We start from the raw sequence: 21,579 nt of genomic DNA, 5'->3' as shown, positions 1-21,579 counted from the left end.
TTAAAGGCCTACTTGACCGAAAATCCTCGCCGGTTAACTGTGCTCCCAATGCATCGGCAATGTAACCAACATTACTAATCTGCGATTTTAATGCTGTAAAGCGTTTGGTGTTCTAGTTACACGCGGTTAAAAGGTTCGGTAGCAGACGACGCAGCCCTCTAACGGCGTGCTAAGCAACTAAGCATCAAACCGGAAATTGCGTACATTTGAGACGCCGCTCCGCTCCGCGGCTCCGCTACCACTGCCGCTACCCGTGCGCGAGCGGCCCTTTTGATTTGCTATCTTCGCGTGCTATTTGCTTTTGCGCTGCTGCGTCTCGGTAGCCTCGCTGCGAATGCTGACTTGGCTACTGTGGCGTCAATATCTGAATTTTTGGCGCCATGCCAACAAAATGCGTCGCTGTTGGTTGCTCCAACACCCACTCGGTTCCGGGGATCAGCCTTCATCGGTTTCCGAAGTGCGATAAGCTGCGCAAGTTATGGGTCTTGGCTTTAAAGCGAGACCGATGGGAGCCGACCAAGACAAGCGTTCTCTGTTCGGCACACTTCAAAGCTGAGGACTTTGTGCATGACGCCGACATCGCCGCAAGTTTGCCGTGCAAGCAGCTGAAACGACTTTTGAAGCCCGATGCGTTGCCTTCAGTTTTCGCACACTGCAAACGCGGCGAGAACGTTCGGCCAGCCTTCGAGAAGCGCCGTCGTATGGAGGTGATTATGCTTCTTTACAGTTGATATTACAGTGTTGCACCACAGCAGCCTTTATCGTTTTGTATTAATTTTTGTAGATCGTGAATAACGCCTTAGCGGCGTCTGCTACTGCGAGCGTGGGCTCGTCTTCGGCAATCATCGCAGCGCCTGAAAGCAACCCAGATATCTGTCTCGATGTTTGCGGTAACCCTGCAGTGTCAACAAGTGATGGTAAGTTGTATGAACTTACTTCCAAACAGACGCTTTAGTGTGATATGGATAGGAGCTATAGGACACTGTAGCTGTATATGTAGCCGCCGCGCGAAAGCACTGACGTTTGGTGCTTGACAGAAACCTCGCTAGAACTTTGTTTTCCTGTTTTGATGCCTGATATTTTAAGCAGCTAGGTTTCCGATATTTCCATATTCTTCACTTGTTCAGTATACCTCTCAGTGAATTGTGCAAGTGCTAAATTCGGTTAACTTATGTAGCTCAGCAGCTTCAGAGTAGGACCTAGTGCGGCCGTAGTTAGGCTGTGATGACGTTTCTCGTTATCGGTGAAATGCGTGAGCTGAAATATAGTCAAATGTTTTTGTGTATAGCTCATAAGCAATGAGGTTGAAGGAACTAATCCTGAGTATCCTGAGTTTTTGTGTGCCTAGTAGCACATACAGTATTATATTCATCAGTGTGTAATCATGCAATGATTTGCATTTTTTGCTTGTTTTCAGATGAATATGACCAAATGGACACTAATTTCACGTGCTCTGCTTGTGGCCACTCAACAACTTCGAAGTCTTCCAAATATATTCAGGTGGACTTACCAAAGGCTACATGCAACAAAGGAACACTGACAGGCAGCCTGCTCAGGCACTGTGGTAATATGTTGGCAGTTTTAAGTACTTTTATTCAAAGCGTGACTTTTTTATTCTTTTTGTTGAAGGTGTGCAGACTGAAGAATCAAGCTTAGGGATGGTTGAGCGGTGCTCTACGCCTATCACAGACCATGTTCCAGACCGTTATTTTCCTGCATCTTACCTAGGAGACAGCGATTCCAGCAGTGATGCTTCTGATGAAAGTAACTCTGACAGTGTGTCAACGGATGAGATCAACGCAAACGATGAAAGTTTTGCATTATCAGAAGCTAGCAAGTGAGTAGATTGTGCGACGAATATCTTTTTTTTTTTTTTTTTTCATTTTCCTTGTTCACTAACACGCACTTTGTTACATTCTTGCAGCACAACTGGGGCCACAACAACTGATGCTGTTGCAGAGACGAAATATATCGTCTTTGAGAGCTGCCTGTTAGAGCTCCTTGGACCCTGCAGGACATGCTTGGCCCAGTGCACTACGGAAATCCGGAGGTCTGGGAGCCTGGTGCAAGCTACAGCAAACTGCCCATTTGGGCATGTGTGGTCATGGGAGAGTCAGCCATCTCTACACAGAAAGGCTATTGGAAACATCCTTCTAGCTGGTTTGTGAATACAGTATTTGGGGCAGCATCTTTTGATAGTTTGATAATATAATACTGTATCTACTGTGTGCATAATGCTTTGTAGTACTAATTTTTAAGTTTTAATAAGGAAAACATCAGTGGGCATACCCTTGAATTCAACTGGTAGCTTTACTTTCAAGATTGCAAATTATTTAAAGGTATAATGGATCACTCTTGATTGGTTTGATTGGTGTATAATCCTTGTTTATGTACCCTGTGACTGGAATGAGCTGTAATGTACTAATTCTTATGACAACAGGTACATACATGGTGCAAGCAGTTTATGTTCCCCACATCATTGTGTAATATAACAAATATGCAGTACTTTGATTTGGCAACAGTTGTAAATGCTAGTATAGAGTTGCTCTATACAACTGATTCATTCTGAAATTCATGTATAGACATGCACCATGATTGCACACCTGACTTTTTATTTTCATGATCAGAGCTTGGCATTTTATCGGCCACAGTATAGCTTATTATGCCTCTCTGCTTACACTTCTTCTGGCAGCGAGAAATATTACACGCCTGAAGAACTGGTCGGTTTTGCACATCCCTATATTATACCATCTTACTATGTTAAGGAGAAAACAGTCAGCTCCGATGATTATGAACATTTCGGGCTTGCTGCAAATATTTTCTACTGCAGCTGCATCATGCATTTCAGTCAGTATACTATTGTTGCCTAAATTTGCTCTTGTGTTGCAGCATTTATTTGCACTGATTTGTTCCAGCCAACACACATTTTTCTTACAATCTTTGCATAGATACTCTTGATAATTTACAGCATGCCTATTGCAAATCCTATAATGTCCTTTATTCTCTCTAGGTGCTATATTGTTCACAGGGTCAAATCCAAAAAAGACACTGCGACTCCTCTCGTGCATTGGAGTTGCAACACCGGGGGAGGACCTATTCTTCAAAATTCAGAAGTGTGTATTATTCCCCTCTGTGCAGAAGGTAAGTGAAATTCAAATGTGTTCACAATTATTATTTATTTGTAAAAAAAAAAAGTACAAGGCAACTATATTTTTAAACAGGTGTGGAACGATGCACAGGATGTCCACCTCAGTAAAGTATCACAAAAGCCTCTGAGCCTGACGGGGGACGGTAGATTTGACTCCCCAGGATTCAATGCGAAATATATGACCTACACACTGAATGATGCCGAACAGGATATCATTTTACACACGGAGCTTGTGCAGGTTTGTTTCATTTCATACCTTTGCAAGATTCAAATGTTTGTTGTCAGCTTCAGTAAAGCATGTTTATGTCATATAGGTGAATGAAGTTGGTAACAGCGTGCGGATGGAAGTGGCTGGCCTAAGCAGGGGCATAAAATTTCTCCTTGGGAAGAAATGCAATATCAGCAGGCTTGTGACCGACAGGCACAGTGCCATTCGTGCCCTTGTCAAAAAAGATTACCCCGATATAGTGCACCTTTTTGACTGTTGGCACATGGCAAAAGGCAAGAACGTTTCTGTCACCCTTGTCATAACCTGGCACTTAGAAGCAAAATCAATTTTGTTTTGTTGATTGTCATTTCAGGAATAAAAAAGAAGCTCCTTGCAGCCACAAAGCGCCGTGACACAGAGGTACTCGGAAACTGGGCTCGTGCTGTTGTGAACCACTTGTATTGGTCAGCTGCTTCAAGCGATGGGCACCCAGAGCAAATTGTTCCCAAGTGGAGTTCGTTGACCAGACATGTGGTAAATGTACACCAGCACGAATCTGAAGTTTTTCCAGAGTGTGCCCATGACGACCTCAGTGAAGATGGAAGACTCTGGCTGGTTGAAGGTAGCTAATAGAAAGCATTGGTATTTTCAACTGGTTTTCATTTGAATTTCTTTGCTTTTAAGGATCGGATGCCCACCGCAAGCTGTGCGAAATTGTACAGGCCCCACCACTCTTGAAGGACATAGCACAGCTGTCTACAAAGGAGCAGACATTTGGTTGTGAGGCTTTTCACAGCCTAATAAACCAGTTCGCACCCAAGACGTACCACTACAGTTATGCAGGAATGCGAGCTAGGTTAGTGCTATGCTTGATTCACTGATGCAAGTCATAACACTCTCATATTGTAGTGCAGAAGTGCATATGTCTATAAGATTGTTATTTTGTTTTATTATGTGTCATGTAATGCTTTTCTAAAAAATTATTAATGTTACTTGCAGAGTCCGCGTCGCAGCGTTGCATTACAACGAGAACCATGGGCGTCCTCAGGCAGTCCGAGCTGATGGCCAAAAGCGGTTTGCCAGGCGGTTTCGAAAGGGCCGAAATGGAGAGGCTAGCCTTTCATCTTTGAAAGTGGAGCCATCTTATGGTAAGTGATCGTTATTACACATAAAGGTAATTGTATCTATTTTAAATGCAGATCAGCTGAAACAATAACATCCCCTTTTAGTCTTTATTAAAAGCATATCCTCTCTGCTATGCCCACTCACTTCAAAGTTTACTTGGAAGAACAATTTCTGGTCACGATTAGCTCGTTAAAGCTCATTGCAAGAGAAGCACATCTCTGAGAAGGTTGAGGAAAATAGCTCCTCTGGCCTTCAAAAGAAGTTGTCTCATAACATAATAGCACCACTCAGCCAAATGATCAATTACCTCACACTATGACTGGTTACTAGATTTGGTTAATTTGTTCAAAGCTTCCTGCAACCTATACTCAAAACTGCAAGATGGGGCATGCATCACAAGAACACCCTTTTCCAGTTAAAACCAAATATAGAAAGTGAATTCACCATGGTATTACTGAAATTACTTGTTTCTTTCTTTTTAAGTAAAGAGTGCAATGTCTCATTGTCAGATAGCTGGGGGCAGGATTTCTCTTGGTATTATAGGCATCAGTAGAGGTTATCCAGTGCTTGTGTGCATGTTCACAGATCCACAAACCATCTTATGCAGAAACGTTTATTATGAGTGCATTCTCATTCTTTTCCTTTTTTTCAGGCTATGTGCGTTTGCTCTTGGAGCAGGCGCTGGAGTTATGTGCACTGCAAAAAACCTACAAGGAAGCCCTGCAAGCCAGCGGAGGTTCTGAGCCTTCTCCTCCTCCAACTACTGCAGGGCGTGAAAAGCCATCAAAGGATGAGCTCTTGGCATCGCACCGCACCAGGTTTAATCAATGCTAACTTGGCAGTCCAACCAGGTGTAATGCGATGCATTACGGTAACTTTTGTATCCCTGTTTGTGGACAGGGTGTGAAGTGCGATGTAATGAAGGATTTTAGGCAAGTGTTTGTTGCATGGGGTCTCTATCATGTAATATTATTCTACTGCACCTTGATACTCCACCTTGTATTCCCTATTGTGCCAGCAGCATGTCTTCGTGTTGAGTACACTTAGATGGAGCTTTCAGACTTTTGTATATTCATTCGCAACGTTTCTGTTACAGTAACTTCAATTCAGTTCTTATTTTGTAACCATTTATTGTGATGTTTTTATTGTTTTTACTTTGTTTAGTTTCACCTTTAAAATATCTCTGTCATAGTTAGTGTAAAGACAGGTTCTTATTTTGTGGTTTGGTCTCGGTTGTTGGGTTTAACGTTCCAAAGTGACTAAGATTGAAAGACGCTATAGGGGAGGGCTCCAAAATTTCGACCACCTGAGCGGGGTCAACAGCACACAGGCGCTCATGACCGAGATTCGATTCCGCATCCTTGGGCATAAAAGTTGAGCATCATAACCGCTGCACCACCACCCTAGGTGTTATTTTATTCTTGCTTTGTTCCAATACATATCTGCTGTCATAGCTTCTCACTGATGAGGGGTGTTAGGGCATTCATCGACTTGGAGCTGTATTGCAGCCATTCCAAAGTCAGCTATGCTTTTAGGTGTTATGAGGTGATGTGGAAGATACCTTATTGCTAAATTTCTTTGCTTCTGTAACCAAATATTTTATTGCTTGTTCATTTTGTTAGCCATCTTATGTTTCACTGCAATTTGTTGAGCCGTTTTACTCTACCTCTGAGGTCACTCATGACCAGAAGTATTCATTTTATTGTGAAAGCAACACTCCGAACGCTAAACTGAGACCTTGCGTGGCTGCAACCATGCCGGAAGAGGCATAGCTACGGCCTCCTTATAAAAAAATTAGCCTTTCATGACATTTGAATTTACGTTACCCCCATGCCACGGGCAAGAGCTGCCAACTCTGGTCGCTCCTTTCATACGGGAGGGTGACATATCAGAATCAGCCTTCCAGAACCGTTTGCATTCTCGTTACCCCTATGACATGCAGGCACGTCCATGCGGCTTGGTTGAAGCATGAATTTATATGTGGGCTTATGCTCTCGCGTCAGAATGAGCCTAAGTGGCCCCAATAATGTAGCACCTTACACTGATAGGGCCTGATAGGGGAATAAAGTAGCAGGCAAAAGAAGCTTCCACCACTGCTTTCGCAATTCAACTAGGGCTAGCCAGAGCTAAACCACTACTACTTTTTTGTGTGTTCACGAACTGTGACAAGGAGAGAATGTTTAGGTGCATACCGCCTTGGTCAGTTAACAGTGCTTTATAAAAGCCATATTTCAGTTGATTCCTTATCATACAGGCATGAAGTTGTATTTCTACAGACTACCAAAATTTAAGTGGATCCTAGAAGTGCTTAGCATATTCTTGGAATATGATTTTTTGCTTTATGTGAGTTCAACGTACTTCTCTTACTGGTTCCCTCTTGCCTATTGGTTGATGATTAATGGTGATAAGAATAATTAAAGTAGTAGTAATATGTAGCATTTTTTTATGTGGCTGTGTTTTGTACATTTTTGCTTTTTTGTCATTTTAAGTGTTGACATAGGAATTGATTGAAAATGAAACTATTGCATCTAGTCTGCATATTTTTATGACTGGGTCTCTTTAAAACAAACAATTATAGAAGTTTAACACATTTGCTAATGAAAGACATGCTAAAAAAATAGCAGTTACATAGATCAGTACATTGGAATAAGCAAAATGTGCTTTAGAACTTGCTGCTTGAAGATAGATTTGTTTGAGAAAAAGAATGGTTGAATTAGGAAAAGCTTACCGCCATTTTCGTTGCAGCATTTTTAATTTTTGTGTATAGTTCTTTACAAGAAATAGCTTTTCTGCCACTGTCCATGGAATGGCCACAATGGCAATGGTACATTTAGTGATGTATCGTCAAGTGACACATGGAAAAAAATAAAAAAAAATTGTTTACTGACACATTCCTGGTCACTTTAGTGTCACAGTGCATCTCGACCCCTCGATTTCCAGCACCTATCTGAGCTTGTAGTTTTGTTCACATTTTATTATGTTGGTCTTACTGCTATACCACTTTTGTTAGCTGCACAAACTCAATTGTTTTTTCTACCGGTTTATATGTTTTGTGTATCCATTGTTTTTTCTAATAAAGGCTGTTATCTGTAGTTGTCTCCACGTTCTGGAAAATGGCATCTCTAGTTTCTCATTAGCACCTGATGTTGCACTTCTCTACATTGGCGCGTCTGCTATTGTACCCTATGATAGATTTTATTTTTCAATATTACATATCGTTCCTTTTGTTTGGATAGCCACTGTTTCAGGGTCACTGATATTTTTTTTAAATAAAGCATAGTAGCTTATACAAGGAAAAATTTAGATCAGTTCACCTGCCCACCGGCCAGCCGTGTTTAGTGCATCGTCGGGCGGTTTGTTCCGCAAATGATGAGAAAAAATCTTAACTTATTTGACGAAGATTCATGGCTCTAGATATTACTTTTGCCATGACAAAGCTGGGCAATTAGTTTTATCAGCGAAAACGAAACTGAAACGCATGTTTTGCCTTTCTGCTTTTGGGGTACATAACAATGATAACATACCACATACGCGACATGTGCTTCATTGTACAAGCAAACATGTCGGATATTAGCTCCGATCGCGAATCTGGCGAAGTGTCTTCGGATGAAGAGACCAGATATGGGGTCGTTCCATATCAATTCGAGCCGAGAAGCGATTCCGCCGAGCGCAACAGCACTTCTCAGCACCCGCCTTCGGCTCCAAGCCCCCCTAATTTAGACAGAATTATGAGCACGGCATGGTACGTATTCATGCATGCGTGTGTTGGACTGCTTCGTTGGAAATGCATATGCACGCTCTTATCGCAGGTGCAGCTGTGCCCGATGCATAGTAATGCCAACCTGCGCGGAATGTGTGTGTTGTCGCGAAGATCAGCAGGTCCTGTTAAAGATAATGAATGGCCAGACTTGCGTCACTGAAAACGCCGAATTCGTGACATACTGCCTCACGCCATTCATTCTCGAGGTCGAGTGCAAGAAACTGCAATATTACCACCCGCGCTTTCACGACGTCGTTGAAGTGAATGCGTAAGCTATTTCAGTGATTATTTCCAAATGCACGCAATGTAATTTTGACTCTATTCTGCATTATTTCTCAGTCGATACAGGTACACTGCGTACCGACAGTTTGCGTGGTGGGCGTATGGTCGGCTAGGCTCCGGGAACCGCGTCATCTTGCCCAGCTGTGTCGTAACACTGATAAGAAAAACATTCCCATCGGTTGAGTACACGGGCTTCAAGTGGTCCTAGGTAAGTGCGTTAATAAAGTCGCTTCATATATGACACGTTTTTGTGTACCGTACTTACTAAACTATGTTATTTCTCTACAGCGGCATGATGCTCCGAAGTACGATACCTTGCAAGGGTGGAAGAACGGGCTAGTTGGTAATTCATCTTGGAAATCAAACTAGCGCACTTCAAAACAAAGACACAGGGAGAGAACGACAACACAGCGCTGTGTTGTCGTTCTCTCCCTGTGTCTTTGTTTTGAAGTGCGCTAGTTCGATTTCCAAGTACGATACCTTCCCGTACAGCACCAGCGTCAATTCGTGCTCATGGAATAAAGAGGAGATTCTGATTCTTAAAGACGTAAAACTTTCCTGCTTTCTTCATTTACTTTACAAAGGACATCTATTCTTCTTATGAAATCGGCCTGGACGCACCGTACTGTCACTGAATCACCTCGCGTTTTTTACCCCTGCTCTGATTTGCCATGCAATACCCGTGTCTGCCTGTAGAAATGACGAAGCAATCGGCTATTTGCTCTTCGGTTATACTGGATTATGCTTGATTCATTAAATGTGATCCGAACTCCGCATAAGCTCCACTTAAATACTTTAAGGCGAATATAGCTGCGTGACAAGTGTAGTGCGAGCACTTCGGCCACTGTGAACTGCTTTAAAACCTGTCGTACATAGACCACATGTATTTTACCCGAATGTATAGTGTTCACAGGAGGCATCGCGTGTTCGTTTATGTATAATTGTCGTAAAAAACCAAAAAGCATCACGCGCAACCGCTGTCAGCGCTTTGCAGTCAGCGCTTCGCAACAGCCGCCCCCAGCAGACGACGCACATTTCCTGTCTCAAACAAGCGTCACATCCGGCGAGCGGTAATGGCGCCTGTTTTTCCAGTTTCGGTTCCAAAAATGCTGATTTTAGTGTCCCGCTTGCGCCGTAACTTCTCGGGCCTGAAAGGTTATATTTTTATGGTAGCATGCTCTACATGTATACTATACAAACGTAGCTTTTTTGATGCCTAGAAAATTTGGGTAAAGTAGGCCTTTAATGTATTCACTGCTCTGCCAAAAGCGAATTTCACAGCCACCTCCCTTTGGTGCCCCTACCACGGTACCACCTTACTGTAGACAATCGCTTATGTACTGCACTTTGCTCTCATAAGCACGGCCACTCCGCTCCGGGTGCCATGGGGGCAATTTCTTTGTGGTTCCCTTGCTGCAGTGGCGTAAGCGATGCGATGACAAAGCCAAATTCCGCTACTTTCTGTACTGCCATTTCCTGGCAGAACCCCCCCCCCCCCCCCCCACACACACACACACACACATTAGACCACCGCCTACATGCTGCATTCTACTGTCATAAGCACGGCCCCTCCAATTTGATGCAATTTACAATGTTTTGTGTGGCCTTTGCTGGAGACACAAACCACTGCACATTCATAGGTGAATTCCACTGCTGCATGGGCCGCCACTTCCTTGTGCCCCCACCATCTTGCAGCAGACTATCGCCTGTGTACTGCACTCTGGATTCATAAGCACGACCATTCCACTCCGAACGTCATGGGCTATTTCTTAGTGCTTCCCTTACTGGAATGGTGAAAGCACTGCAGTGCCATATCTAAATTCTACTACTTCATGTGCTGCCATTTTCCTGCAGTGCTCCCACTACTTCACTGCAGACATCGCATATACGCTACACTTTACAGTCATGGGCAAAGCCACTCCATTACGATTGTCATTGGCAATTTCTGTCATTCCCTTGGTGAAACGACTGCCATATATAGGCAACTTCCACTATGTTTACTGCGACCTCCCTGCAGGGCTTCCACCACCTTACTGCAGACCATCGCCTATCTATTGGCCTCTGCTGTCATAAGCATGATCACTCCTCTCTGAAGGCCCTGCGCAATTTTACGTGCTTCTCTTCCTGGATGATGACATCCCTTCACTGCCTAAGCCAGTTCCACAACGTGTACTAATCATGCCCGCTAGGTCCGCTACGAATGCCATGGACAATGTTTTCTTGCTTCCTTTGCTGGGGTGATGAAAGCACTGAACTACCATATGTGAACTCCTCTACGTGTGCTCCCCCTTCCCTGCAGTGCCCCACCCGCCCACAACATACCATAGCCAATGTACTGCACTCTGTCATAAGCCCGGCTACTCCACTCCAAATACCACTACGAATTTCTCGTGCTTCCCTTGTTCGGAGGACGAAAGCACCGCCCTGTGATAACGAATTCCGCTACTTTCTGTACTGTCATAATTCCCTGCAATGCCCCACGACCCACCGCATCATTGCCTGTGCGCTGCACTTTACAGTCGTAAGCGTGGTCTGAATTTTGTCTGAACCATGGATTTTTTTTCGTGCTTCCTTTGCTAGAGTGATTAAATCCCTGCAGTGTCATAGAAGAGTTCAGCTAATTTGGGTGCTGCCACTTCACTGACAGCCCACTCCCCGACCTCAGTCAGATCATCCCCTTTGTACTGCAATCTACAGCACGGCCAATCCACTCCAAATGGCATTAGCAATTTTTGTGCTTATATTGTAGGAGTGACGAAAGCACTGCACTGGTATAGGCGAATTCCACTACTTCGTGTATTACACCTCCATGTAGTGCCCCCGCCTCTTTATCACTAGACAATCGCCTACGTACTGCGCTTTAGTCATAAGCATGGCCATTCTACTCCGAATGTCATATGCAATTTTGTTAAGCTTCCGTTGCTGCAGTGGGGAAAGCACTGCGATCTCACTGCAAAATTGCGCTACTTTGTGCGCTGCCACATGCCGGCAGTCCCCCATCAGCCCACCTCAGACCATCGCCTGTGCGTTTCACTCTACTGGCGTAGGTACTGGCACTCACATCGATGCCATTGGCAATTGTTTTTGCATCCTTTGCTGGAGTGACAAAAGCCTATCCATAGACGAATTCCACTGCTTCGTGGACTGCCACTTCCCAGCAGTACCCCCCCCCCCCCCCCTCTTACTGCAGGCCATCGCTTGTGTACTGCACTCTACATTCATAACTGCGGCCTTCCACTCCGAATGCCATGGGCTATTTCTTAGCGCTTCCCTTACTGGAGGGATGAAAGCACTGCAGTGACATATGCAAATTCTGCAACTTCAGCCACTTACCTGCAGTGCCCTCACTCCCAATTGCAGATCACCACCCATACCTCTACCCTACAGTCACGAGCACTGCCACTCCATTCCGATTGAAATTTCCACTTTTTGATCTTCCCTTGGTGGAGTGAATGCGATAGGCGACTTCCACTCCTTGGCGTGCTGCAATCTCCCTGTATAGTTCCCCCACCACATTACTGCATACCGTTGTATTGTACATCCATCTACAGACATAGGCGTGACAACTCCACTCTGAATGCCATGCGGATGTTTTCGTCCTTCCCTCAGAGCAATGATGCAATCACTGCACGTGTGTACTGCAACCTTCCCGAAGTGCTGCGCCACCCCCTGCATATTATCGCCTATATGTACTGCACTTCTTGGGCAATTCTTTCCACACCTTGCAGGAGTGATAAACGTACTTCACTGCATAGGCGAATTCCATTGCTTCAACTGTGCCCTCATCAACGAACTACGATCTTGTGCACTGCCCTCAAATTCGTGTACTCCGAATCACCCTGTCAATTCTTCTCGAACTCCAACTCAACTCCTTGGGCGAAGTCCACCACTCTGTGTGCTACCACTTTCGTGCACTGCCCTACCACTGCAACTCAGACCGTCGCCTGTGTATGCACTACTGTGTCATAAACATGGCAACTCCACTACGATTGCCATGGGCAATTTTTTTCGTGCCCCCTAAGGGTGCTGGAGTGAGGAAAGGGCTACACTCTATAGCCGAATTCCACTATTTGTACTGCCACGTGCCCTATACACCCCACTGCAGATCATCGCCTATACACTGTCATTTGCTGTAATAAGCATGGCCACTGAGCCCATTCCGAATGCCATGGGCAACTTTTTTCGTGCTTCCCTTACTGGCGTAACTAGAGCACTGCACTGCCTAAGGCGAATTCCACTCATTCGTATATACTGCCACTTACCTGTAGTACCGCCACTACCGAATACCGCAGACAATCGCCTATGTACTGCCTGCTGTCTTATGCACGGTTACTCTACTGCAAATGCCAGAACCACTTTTGTGTTTCCCTTGCTGAAGTGACCATAACACCCCGCATTCACTGCCATAGAGGAATTTCACTAATTCGTGTACATTACCCAACCCACCTCTGCAGTTCCCCCAGCAGCTTATTGCACACCATCGTCTTTGTTCTACACCCTACTCTCACAAACAAGGCCGCTATGCACTCCAAATTCCAAGTACAAATTTTAGTGCTTTCCTTGCTGGAAGGACGAAAGCTCTGCTCTGCCATAGGCGAATTCCACTACTTCGGCGGCTGTCAAATGCCTGCTGTTCAGCACCACCAACCTTATACCGTCGCATATATGTATTTCATTCTACTGCCCTATGCTTGAGCATTTTCTTTGAATACAATCGGCAATTTTTTTATGCTTCCCGTTCTACGCTGACGAAAGCACTGGACTACCATTGGCGAATTCCACTGTTTCGTGTACTGCTATTCCCTGCAGTGCCCCCACTTACCCAGTGTAGATAATCGCCTATGTACTGCACTCTACTTTCAAAGCACGACCACTTTGCTCCGAATGCTATGGGAAATTCTTTTTTATGCTTCCCTTGCTGGAGTGATCGAAGCCCTTCGCCGCCATGGGCGTGTGCCACTCCTATAAAGTGCCCCAGCCCCTTCAGTGTACCTCCGGTACTGCAACTCGAACCTCATAAGCCCGGTTAGTACATTCCGGCTGCCATGGGGAATTTTTTGCGTTTCTCTAGCTGGAGTGTCCAAGACACTACAGTGGCAAAGGCCAACCTCCTCGCACTGCCATGTCTCTAAAAGGGACAGAACACTGGCATTTAGGTCTCGAATTTTTTTCCGCGCAATAGAAAGATTGATGTCCAAAATATTCGATTCCATAGCGGTTTTGGTAGAGACGGTGTAGAAAATTGTTTACCGAGAATTTTTCGATCAGTGCATGCGCCCGTTTTTATGTAGTCTGATGCAGAAAATCATGAGTATAGCAACCGCGATGACGACTGGTGGTCGACAGAAAAGGCGTACCGAAAGCAAATATGAATTTCACTGGTCAGACAGTAATTAGACATTCTTGCGTAGAGTAGCGTAATTTTCAGTTTCCATGCTCAAGGCTGTTACGGCAGAATAAAGTGCACCTCGTCGACGAGTTTTAGCGGGCACTATCATCGCTTCCTTCAAGGAATTCCAAACACTGTGGCGCCATCTAGCGGCAAAAGCTGAAATCATGCATGTCGCGATGCGAAAAGAGAAGTGGTTTTTATTTCAGGGCGCACTGGACAGACCGCAAAATATAATAAGTTATGACAAGTACTCCTAGAAGAAAAAAGGACAGTGTGCACTTACGAAAATCAGCGATATGTTGCTGAGATGTAGTCACGTGTGCTACTATACCCTATACGTAATAGGGTTTCTCCGCAAGGTAGCACCTCGGTTCTATTTATGCGATTTTCAATGGCAAATTAAAATTGTAAATCCTCTTTCTTTGACATTGTAGTGCTTGATCTGTACGATATATGAGGCAAGGTCTTTTCATCCCCACCATAATCTTATGACAGATTTTGGTCAGTGTTCTGTCCCTTTAAATACCTACCTCTGTCACTCACTGAAGCTCATTTGCAGCTCCACTGGTATTGTACTGAAACTTTACAACCTTAATTATGGTCGCAGTTCAAGACAAGTGTCTTCGAAAAGCTCCAATCATTCGTTGCCAAATATACGCCATGCAGGTTCCTCCTCGTCAACACTGCCCAGAAGCTACCTGGCCTCCAGCACTGGCGACTTGGCTACCGCTGCACAGGGTTCATGCACCCAGCAAGCCAGAGCTGCAAAGACATAATAAGTTTCTCATCACACGCTGGTAAATGCGTAAACCTCTCATTATGCCGAATTCCCCAAAGCAATGTAGCCAACGCTGCATAACGACTGCAGCTTCCTCTATACCTTCCATTATTGGGCATACATATGTTACCACCTCTGCGGCGCCATCAAAACAACTTGCTATTTATTTATTACCCAAATCTCCTGCATTATCCTATACAGTAAGGTAAGTGGGTGGCTAGAGAAAATTTACGTCTACTGAATTGCAGTTTCATGTAAATGAAGCATACACTAACAAAAGGAGGTAAAGGGCACCATAGGCATAACGAGCATCAAGACGCGAGCACTCCAGTCGATGCAAAAGAAGCAAAAAGTAATTTAGCAATGATACCACACAGAACTAACACACCATAGGATAATTGGAGCTTAGCAATAGTCGATCATATCAGTATTTTTTTCAGAGCCGTTAATAACAGCAGTGTGCAGCGAGAAAACCTGACAAAGCAACAGCCAGAAAAAAAGTATTGTCACGAAGGTTTACAAGCCAACATAAGATCTTCCGCCGCGTGGAGCAAAGTATGTGAAAATGATAACCCTTAAATGACTATTAAATACGACTATACGAGACAAGGCTGTCAAGCAGGATCCGTAGTATAGGGTTCTGTACTCTCCTATACTTGTTGTAATCAGTTTGGACAAGAGGGAGGGAGTGAGTGAGTGAGTGAGTGAGTGAGTGAGTGAGTGAGTGAGTGAGTGAGTGAGTGAGTGAGTGAGTGAGTGAGTGAGTGAGTGAGTGAGTGAGCGAGCGAGCGAGCGAGCGTGCGTGCGTGCGTGCGTGCGTGCGTGCGTGCGTGCGTGTGTGCGTGCGTGCGTGCGTGTGTGTGTGTGTGTGTGTGCGTGCGTGCGTGCGTGCGTGCGTGCGTGCGTGCGTGTGTGTGTGTGTGTGTGTGTGTGTGTGTGTGTGTGTGTGTGTGTGTGTGTGTGTGTGTGTGTGTGTGTGTGTGTGTGTGTGTGTGTGTGTGTGTGTGTGTGTGTGTGTGTGTGTGTGTGTGTGTGTGTGTGTGTGTGTGTGTGTGTGTGTGTGTGTGTGTGTGTGTGTGTGTGTGTGTGTGTGTGTGTGTGTGTGTGTGTGTGTGTGTGTGTGTGTGTGTGTGTGTGTGTGTGTGTGTGTGTGTGTGTGCGTGCGCGCGCGGTGAACAAAGCATCATTATGCGAAGCTCAGTGCTTCCCATTGAGATCTTTCCTTAGCCCAGGGTTGCACAAAACTGCCTGTCGCGCATCGGTGTACCAAGCACATGTCAGGCTGCTGCTGCTGTACACAGAATATTGTCAGAAAGAATGCATTCAATTATGGACTATTCAAAAGCAAGTTTCGGTAAATTGACACCGTATGGCACAATAGGGTCAAAGGGGTAGATTGTTTAGTCACCTTTGCAGGGGTGGTTGCAGCTGCGGCTGTCCGATATTTCAACTATAACTAAATGTGTAAAGTTCTGGGACTTTTGTTTTCACCAAGTATTTAATTCTTAGCGGTCTTCCTATCGATGCAAATGTTTCGATTGCAGGGGGCACCTACAAATCGTCCCCGATACGTCAATCCTCAGCAATACTCGAAAGTCAACAGCTCCACTAAAACTATACAGCTCCACGGGCAAATACTGTCCCAAGCACTCCAGTGAAATATTTGCAGCGTTAGTGCAGGGCCACTCGCCTTCGACTGCCATATAGTTTCATTTCATGCTTCTGTTTTGTTGGACTGACGAAAATACTCCACTAAGACAGGTGAATTCCACTGCTCCACTGCCACACTGCCACACCATATAAATTATACTGTCATACGCACTGCTGTTCCAGAGCTTCTATATCATTGTCAATAGATCAGTTATTAATTTTGCCGCTTTCGTTTCTGTAATGGCGAAGCGATTCAGCTGCATGCCATCTGAGAGTTTCATCTTCACTGCATCGCCATTGAAACACAATGTCATTGCCATTCCACTCCGACTGCCATTGGTGAATTTTTCTCCAACTGTCACACAAGTGTTCACGGTCCCAATCAACGCCGTTGTCTCTGAAAGACACTCTTTAGAGCAATGGCGGCGGATTAGAGTTTAACAAACACCGTGTTCGTTAGAGGCACATCGATATCGTTTTGCAGAGCCATTCCTGCGTTGCGGCCCTATTGACATACGACTTGAAGAAATCTAAACCGCGACCTCACACCCCTTACACCATAATGGTTTTGATATGAAGCCACCATGTTATGCATACTAATTAGTAACGTAGTGCGCAAGACCAAGTTAACTGACGTTTTATGTTGCACTCTACGTTCTTGTCGTGTGCAAAGGAAAGACTCGCTGCCTATACGTCAAATAAAAAGAAACATTCCCCCATCGGTATGCTTTTCGACTCTTGGACTATATATATATATATATATATATATATATATATATATATATATATATATATATATATATATATATATATATATATATATATATATATATATATATATATACATATACGCCCCTTCAGGAAATGTGCCTGTAGCTTTGTTATTAAACAGAGTTTATTCTCGCTAGATCCTGCAAAATCAGGTGCCATAGTGTCGGGTAGAAGAAACCCTGCATTGCATTCATCGCTCGAAATGGCTCCTTTAAATCGTTGTCGCGTGCGCTATATGTTTTTTCAGGAGGACCTTCAGTAAATAGGGGCAACAGTAAGACATACTCTGAAGGAAAATCTTTGAGTTCCAGCTAATATACTGTACTGGAAGTGGGATACAGGCACACTCCGCGAAGCAAATCTGGAGAAAATTGCCGTAAGGTGCTGACAAAGGCAAACAAGATAAAACTGTGCACTGTGCACGTTATGAAGAACGTCTATATGCAAAATAGTATATTTCACAACTGAGCAGCGTGCAGGCTGTGCCACCGCGAACGCTGCTGAGCATTTGGAACATTTCAAACTGTGGCTAGTGCCCTGTGCAGAGTAAACGCGCGTGGTGAAGCACCGGTGGCTTGAAAACAATTATCGCCACCTAACAGACCTTATTTACCCCGGAGTCTTATACACAGCTGCATTGCAGTTAGCAATGCAGCATTAACAAACGCCGTTTGTCTGAATTTGAGAATTTAACTTTGTTTTAGCAGACTGCATTTGCTGGCAATTGGATGAAGCAAACGAAACAAAGAAGGTATACACAGCGTCTCTGCGTGTGTGCACAGACCAGCTGCAGCGCACATCTCAATTTGAGCGCCGCCTGACGCCGGAGCGCGCCGTAGTGTCACCCGACGGAAAAGAAGCGATGCCGCATATTGATGGCGTCTGTTTCTCCGCGCGGCGGCGGCGTCCCCATGTCTTGCGGCGCATGATTTACGAGCCCCAGCAGCAGCCCGCGCCGCCTTGCTCGAACCGGGCCGACGAGTATCACCCTCGGAGCGAGAGGCGCTGTCCTTCGCATCGCGGTTCGCCTGCGGCCCACGGCACTCCATGATTTGCCGGCCTTCGAGTGAGGGGGGAGGAAAGGGAGATGCGCAACCGGTTCGTCTGATTGCCGTGTCGGGCCTTTGTAACCCGAGAAGAAGCGCGCCCCGATAACCGCGGCAAGAGCGCGAGATGGAAACGTACTGCGCGCATGGACGCATGCGCAACAACGGATTCGATTTGGAGGAGCAATCGGTAACCACGACTAACTTACTTGCGTCTACTGGCATTGCCAGGTGCTGCCTAGGTTTCAGGGTCAAGTTAAAACTAGTTGAGTTATATAATATCGGTAGAGCTCTGTCTCGACAGTTTTCTTATCGTGAGCTCTCCCACAACTTCCGCAAATAATTCCAGTTCGCGAGTCTCTCGCTGCCAATGGTATAGGTTACGGTCCCTCCTTACACATTTGGCACCTCGAAACTCAATGTGAACAGGCAATACGGGCACGCATTCGTCGCATGACGCCGAATAGTTGTTTGCTTTCAAACACCGATTGCGCAAATTAAGTATACTAACTAGCACCTTAGCTGTCGCTCCATAATACTTGCATGGTGATTTTAACACGATAGCGTTAAGGCCTTGTTAGCCAGAAAGCGGAAAATCATAGACATTCCGCTGGCTAGTAGTAGCTGGCAACTGACATGGCCGATCACTGGTTCTTTAGTGGTTTGTGCGACTGAACGAGACCACATGATATAACAAAGTTGCGAAGGAGCTGCCAACTCCGGTTGCTCATCTCAGGGGGGAAGTAGGAATAAGATTCAACCTTACAGTGCTGTCGGATGCAGAGTCACGCATGCTACTCCTAGGCTATAACGGCACATTCATACACTCTTATTGTGGTTCCACATAGGTTACAGTTATAAATGGAACTTTTAAAAAAGTTCCGCTTATAAGTGGAACATTTTTCAAAGTTCCACTTATAACCGGAACGTATGTGGAACCAGATTAAGAGTGTACAGCTATGTTGAAGCGAGGCTTTATATGTCGGGTGGCAGGCTACTCTATCGCGTCACACTTTAAAGGTGGCGTTTATAAGTTTCCCCGTAATTTTGTTAGCCACTTGCAAACTTGTCTTTTAAGCCCTACAAGAAATGCGCATGTGCGGTTTTGGTAGGATGGGTTCTAGAGCAAGACAGATGTCATGTACAGCCTTTGTCAAAAGTTTAGAGCCCAGAGGGTTTGCTTTATATTATGACTTCTTTAAAAATGGTGCAAGTCGTAGCCATTGTAGAGGGTATAGGACGAAAAATCTTCTTACCTTGAGCAAGTTTGGAGCCACCTATAGTGCATGGCTCAGAAGTAGACCCCCTGGGCTCTAAACTTTTGACAAAGGGTGTGCGTGATAGGGCTTTATCAAATTAACTAATCAGTATTTTAATATAATAGAGGGCAATATTATGCTGCGAAATTGAAGGTTGTCAACATCTAAGGTGAGCCCCATTTTTGAATTTTATTAATAGAATATATTGTTGTAAATATCGATGATACGCATTTCATAGCTCGTTGAGTTGGCTCTTCCTCGTTGCACAACTGCATAACGACGTCGTTATGCATAATATTGTCACCGGAACAATGTTAACTTCAATATTACCAGATACGCAAACAGCGTCTGTATTTGTTGAGTAAGGATTGCTACATACACCATTTTATGAATCTTCAATGCCGGAGCTCAACGAACTTTCAAGTTAGTATTTCTGATGTCCGATAATTCGGACCAGTGAGTGAATTAATAAATATTTAAAGCGGGACTCAGCTTTAATGTTGACAGCGTTCGATTCCGCAATATGTTATAGAGGCTTTAAATTAAAAAAATTAATTCACCACTTTTTATTTTATTGTCCAATCATTAGGCCCCACCACGTGCACGATGTGCGCTTTGCTCTAAAACCCACCTGCTCAGACTACGCAAATATATCTCTTGTATAGCTCTTAAAATATAACTTTTTATATGGGTAAAAAAATCCATGAATCATATCTCGATACATGTGCAGGCCTCATCCCTTGACAGTGGTGGTGTATAATCGACATGCGAAAGATCCCATGATTTTTATGTTCCTATATAAGAGTTCCAATCAACATTTTAGCAGAGCGAAAAACTGTTAAAGCATGCTTTCCTCGTTGAAAATTGTCGCATTGATATCGTGTACAAATGATGGAAAAGCTCATCGTCGTCTGCCGATAACTCAGATATCTCTTCACAATTGATCCACGTTTCGTGATTTCCCTCGTAAGTTTCCTGAGCTCTCAACATGCTGAAACAGAACATGTTATGCAAGACACACGAGACATATGCATACCTCCATTATATATATATATATATATATATATATATATATATATATATATATATATATATATATATATATATATATATATATCATCATCATCAACCTGACTATACCCACTGCAGGGCGAAGGCCTCTCCCATATTTCTCCACTTAACCCGGTTCTGTGCTAGCTGCATCCACTTGACCCCTGCGAATTTCTTATATATATATTCCTTTGCTGGGGACTGGGACAGCAAGGGTACGACAAAGAATATCTGCGCTGACTCACTGTAATACATGTCCTCTCTGTTTTCTTTGGTGCTGCTCACACACGCGTTTCATAAACATGGTGTCCCCTCATGAGCCATTTTCTCCCTGGGGATCCCTCGTTCCGTGAGTGACGCGTCGGATGATAACGCGTTTCCAACGGCGCACAAGTGCAGGGTGGAGTCGTGGTGCACGTGGAGTGTGCCTTGGTGCGGGCCTTCGGTGTTCACGCTCGAAGAATGGAGAACGTCGCTGGCCAAGACCGGAAAAGGGAGGACGACTGTGACAGGCGCGAGCTGGAGGGCTTCCGAGCAGTGCGGAAAACGGACGCGTTTATCGCCTTCGCGCAGCGAGCACGTTCTTCTAGGTTCTCTGTGAATCTTGTTTATCTCGTTGCTTTTCCGACGGCGTGGCTAATTAATGACCGCATTTCGCGTGCCTCCCGCCTTTGCTCGAATCAAGCTACGAGGGTTGCGATATGAAGAAGAGCAACGGAAAGGGCAAAACTGAGGAGCGGCACAAGTTGCTGTCGCTATATATAGTTCTTATCGCAGTTGTTCTCATAAACAATTGTTTTCACATTTAGTTACCATTGCGTAACCTCGCTCTAGTGGAGAAAGTACTTGGAGGATATACACATGGTTGAAATAAGTCGCAGATGACAGTAACCTCAGAAAGTAATAAACGTTTTTTTTATGGCTCAACACGCATAGTTGACACTGCAGTGTTGACTTATTTCCCATTGTATTGCCCTGTTTCTATAGAGATTCAGTGTGCCCATTTCGATTATATATTAATTTTTACTTGCTGCAGTGACTTACCATGCCATTTATGTTGATGTTCTTGCTACCTTTTTATTTTTATTATGTGTGCGTTGACACTTCATA

General features: G+C 44.6%; 1 protein-coding gene across 1 annotated transcript; it reads left to right on the top strand.

Annotated features, from left to right (window-relative positions):
• Nucleotides 1–299: 299 nt before the first annotated feature.
• Nucleotides 300–3,717, top strand: LOC146186469 (uncharacterized). The gene is made up of 7 exons (XM_084608052.1): nt 300–707; nt 785–917; nt 1,418–1,564; nt 1,630–1,837; nt 1,925–2,160; nt 3,011–3,141; nt 3,463–3,717. Exons 1-7 carry the CDS (start codon nt 381–383, stop codon nt 3,715–3,717), a joined length of 1,437 nt encoding a protein of 478 aa, XP_084464178.1. The 5' UTR covers nt 300–380.
• The last annotated feature ends 17,862 nt before the right edge of the window (nt 3,718–21,579 follow it).

This window comes from Amblyomma maculatum, chromosome 6 (genome assembly GCF_055883805.1).
Source record: "Amblyomma maculatum isolate TAMU_Amacu chromosome 6, ASM5588380v1, whole genome shotgun sequence".
Taxonomy (NCBI): domain Eukaryota; kingdom Metazoa; phylum Arthropoda; class Arachnida; order Ixodida; family Ixodidae; genus Amblyomma; species Amblyomma maculatum.
Note: the sequence above shows the minus strand (reverse complement) of the source record. Positions and strands in the feature narration are given on the sequence as shown.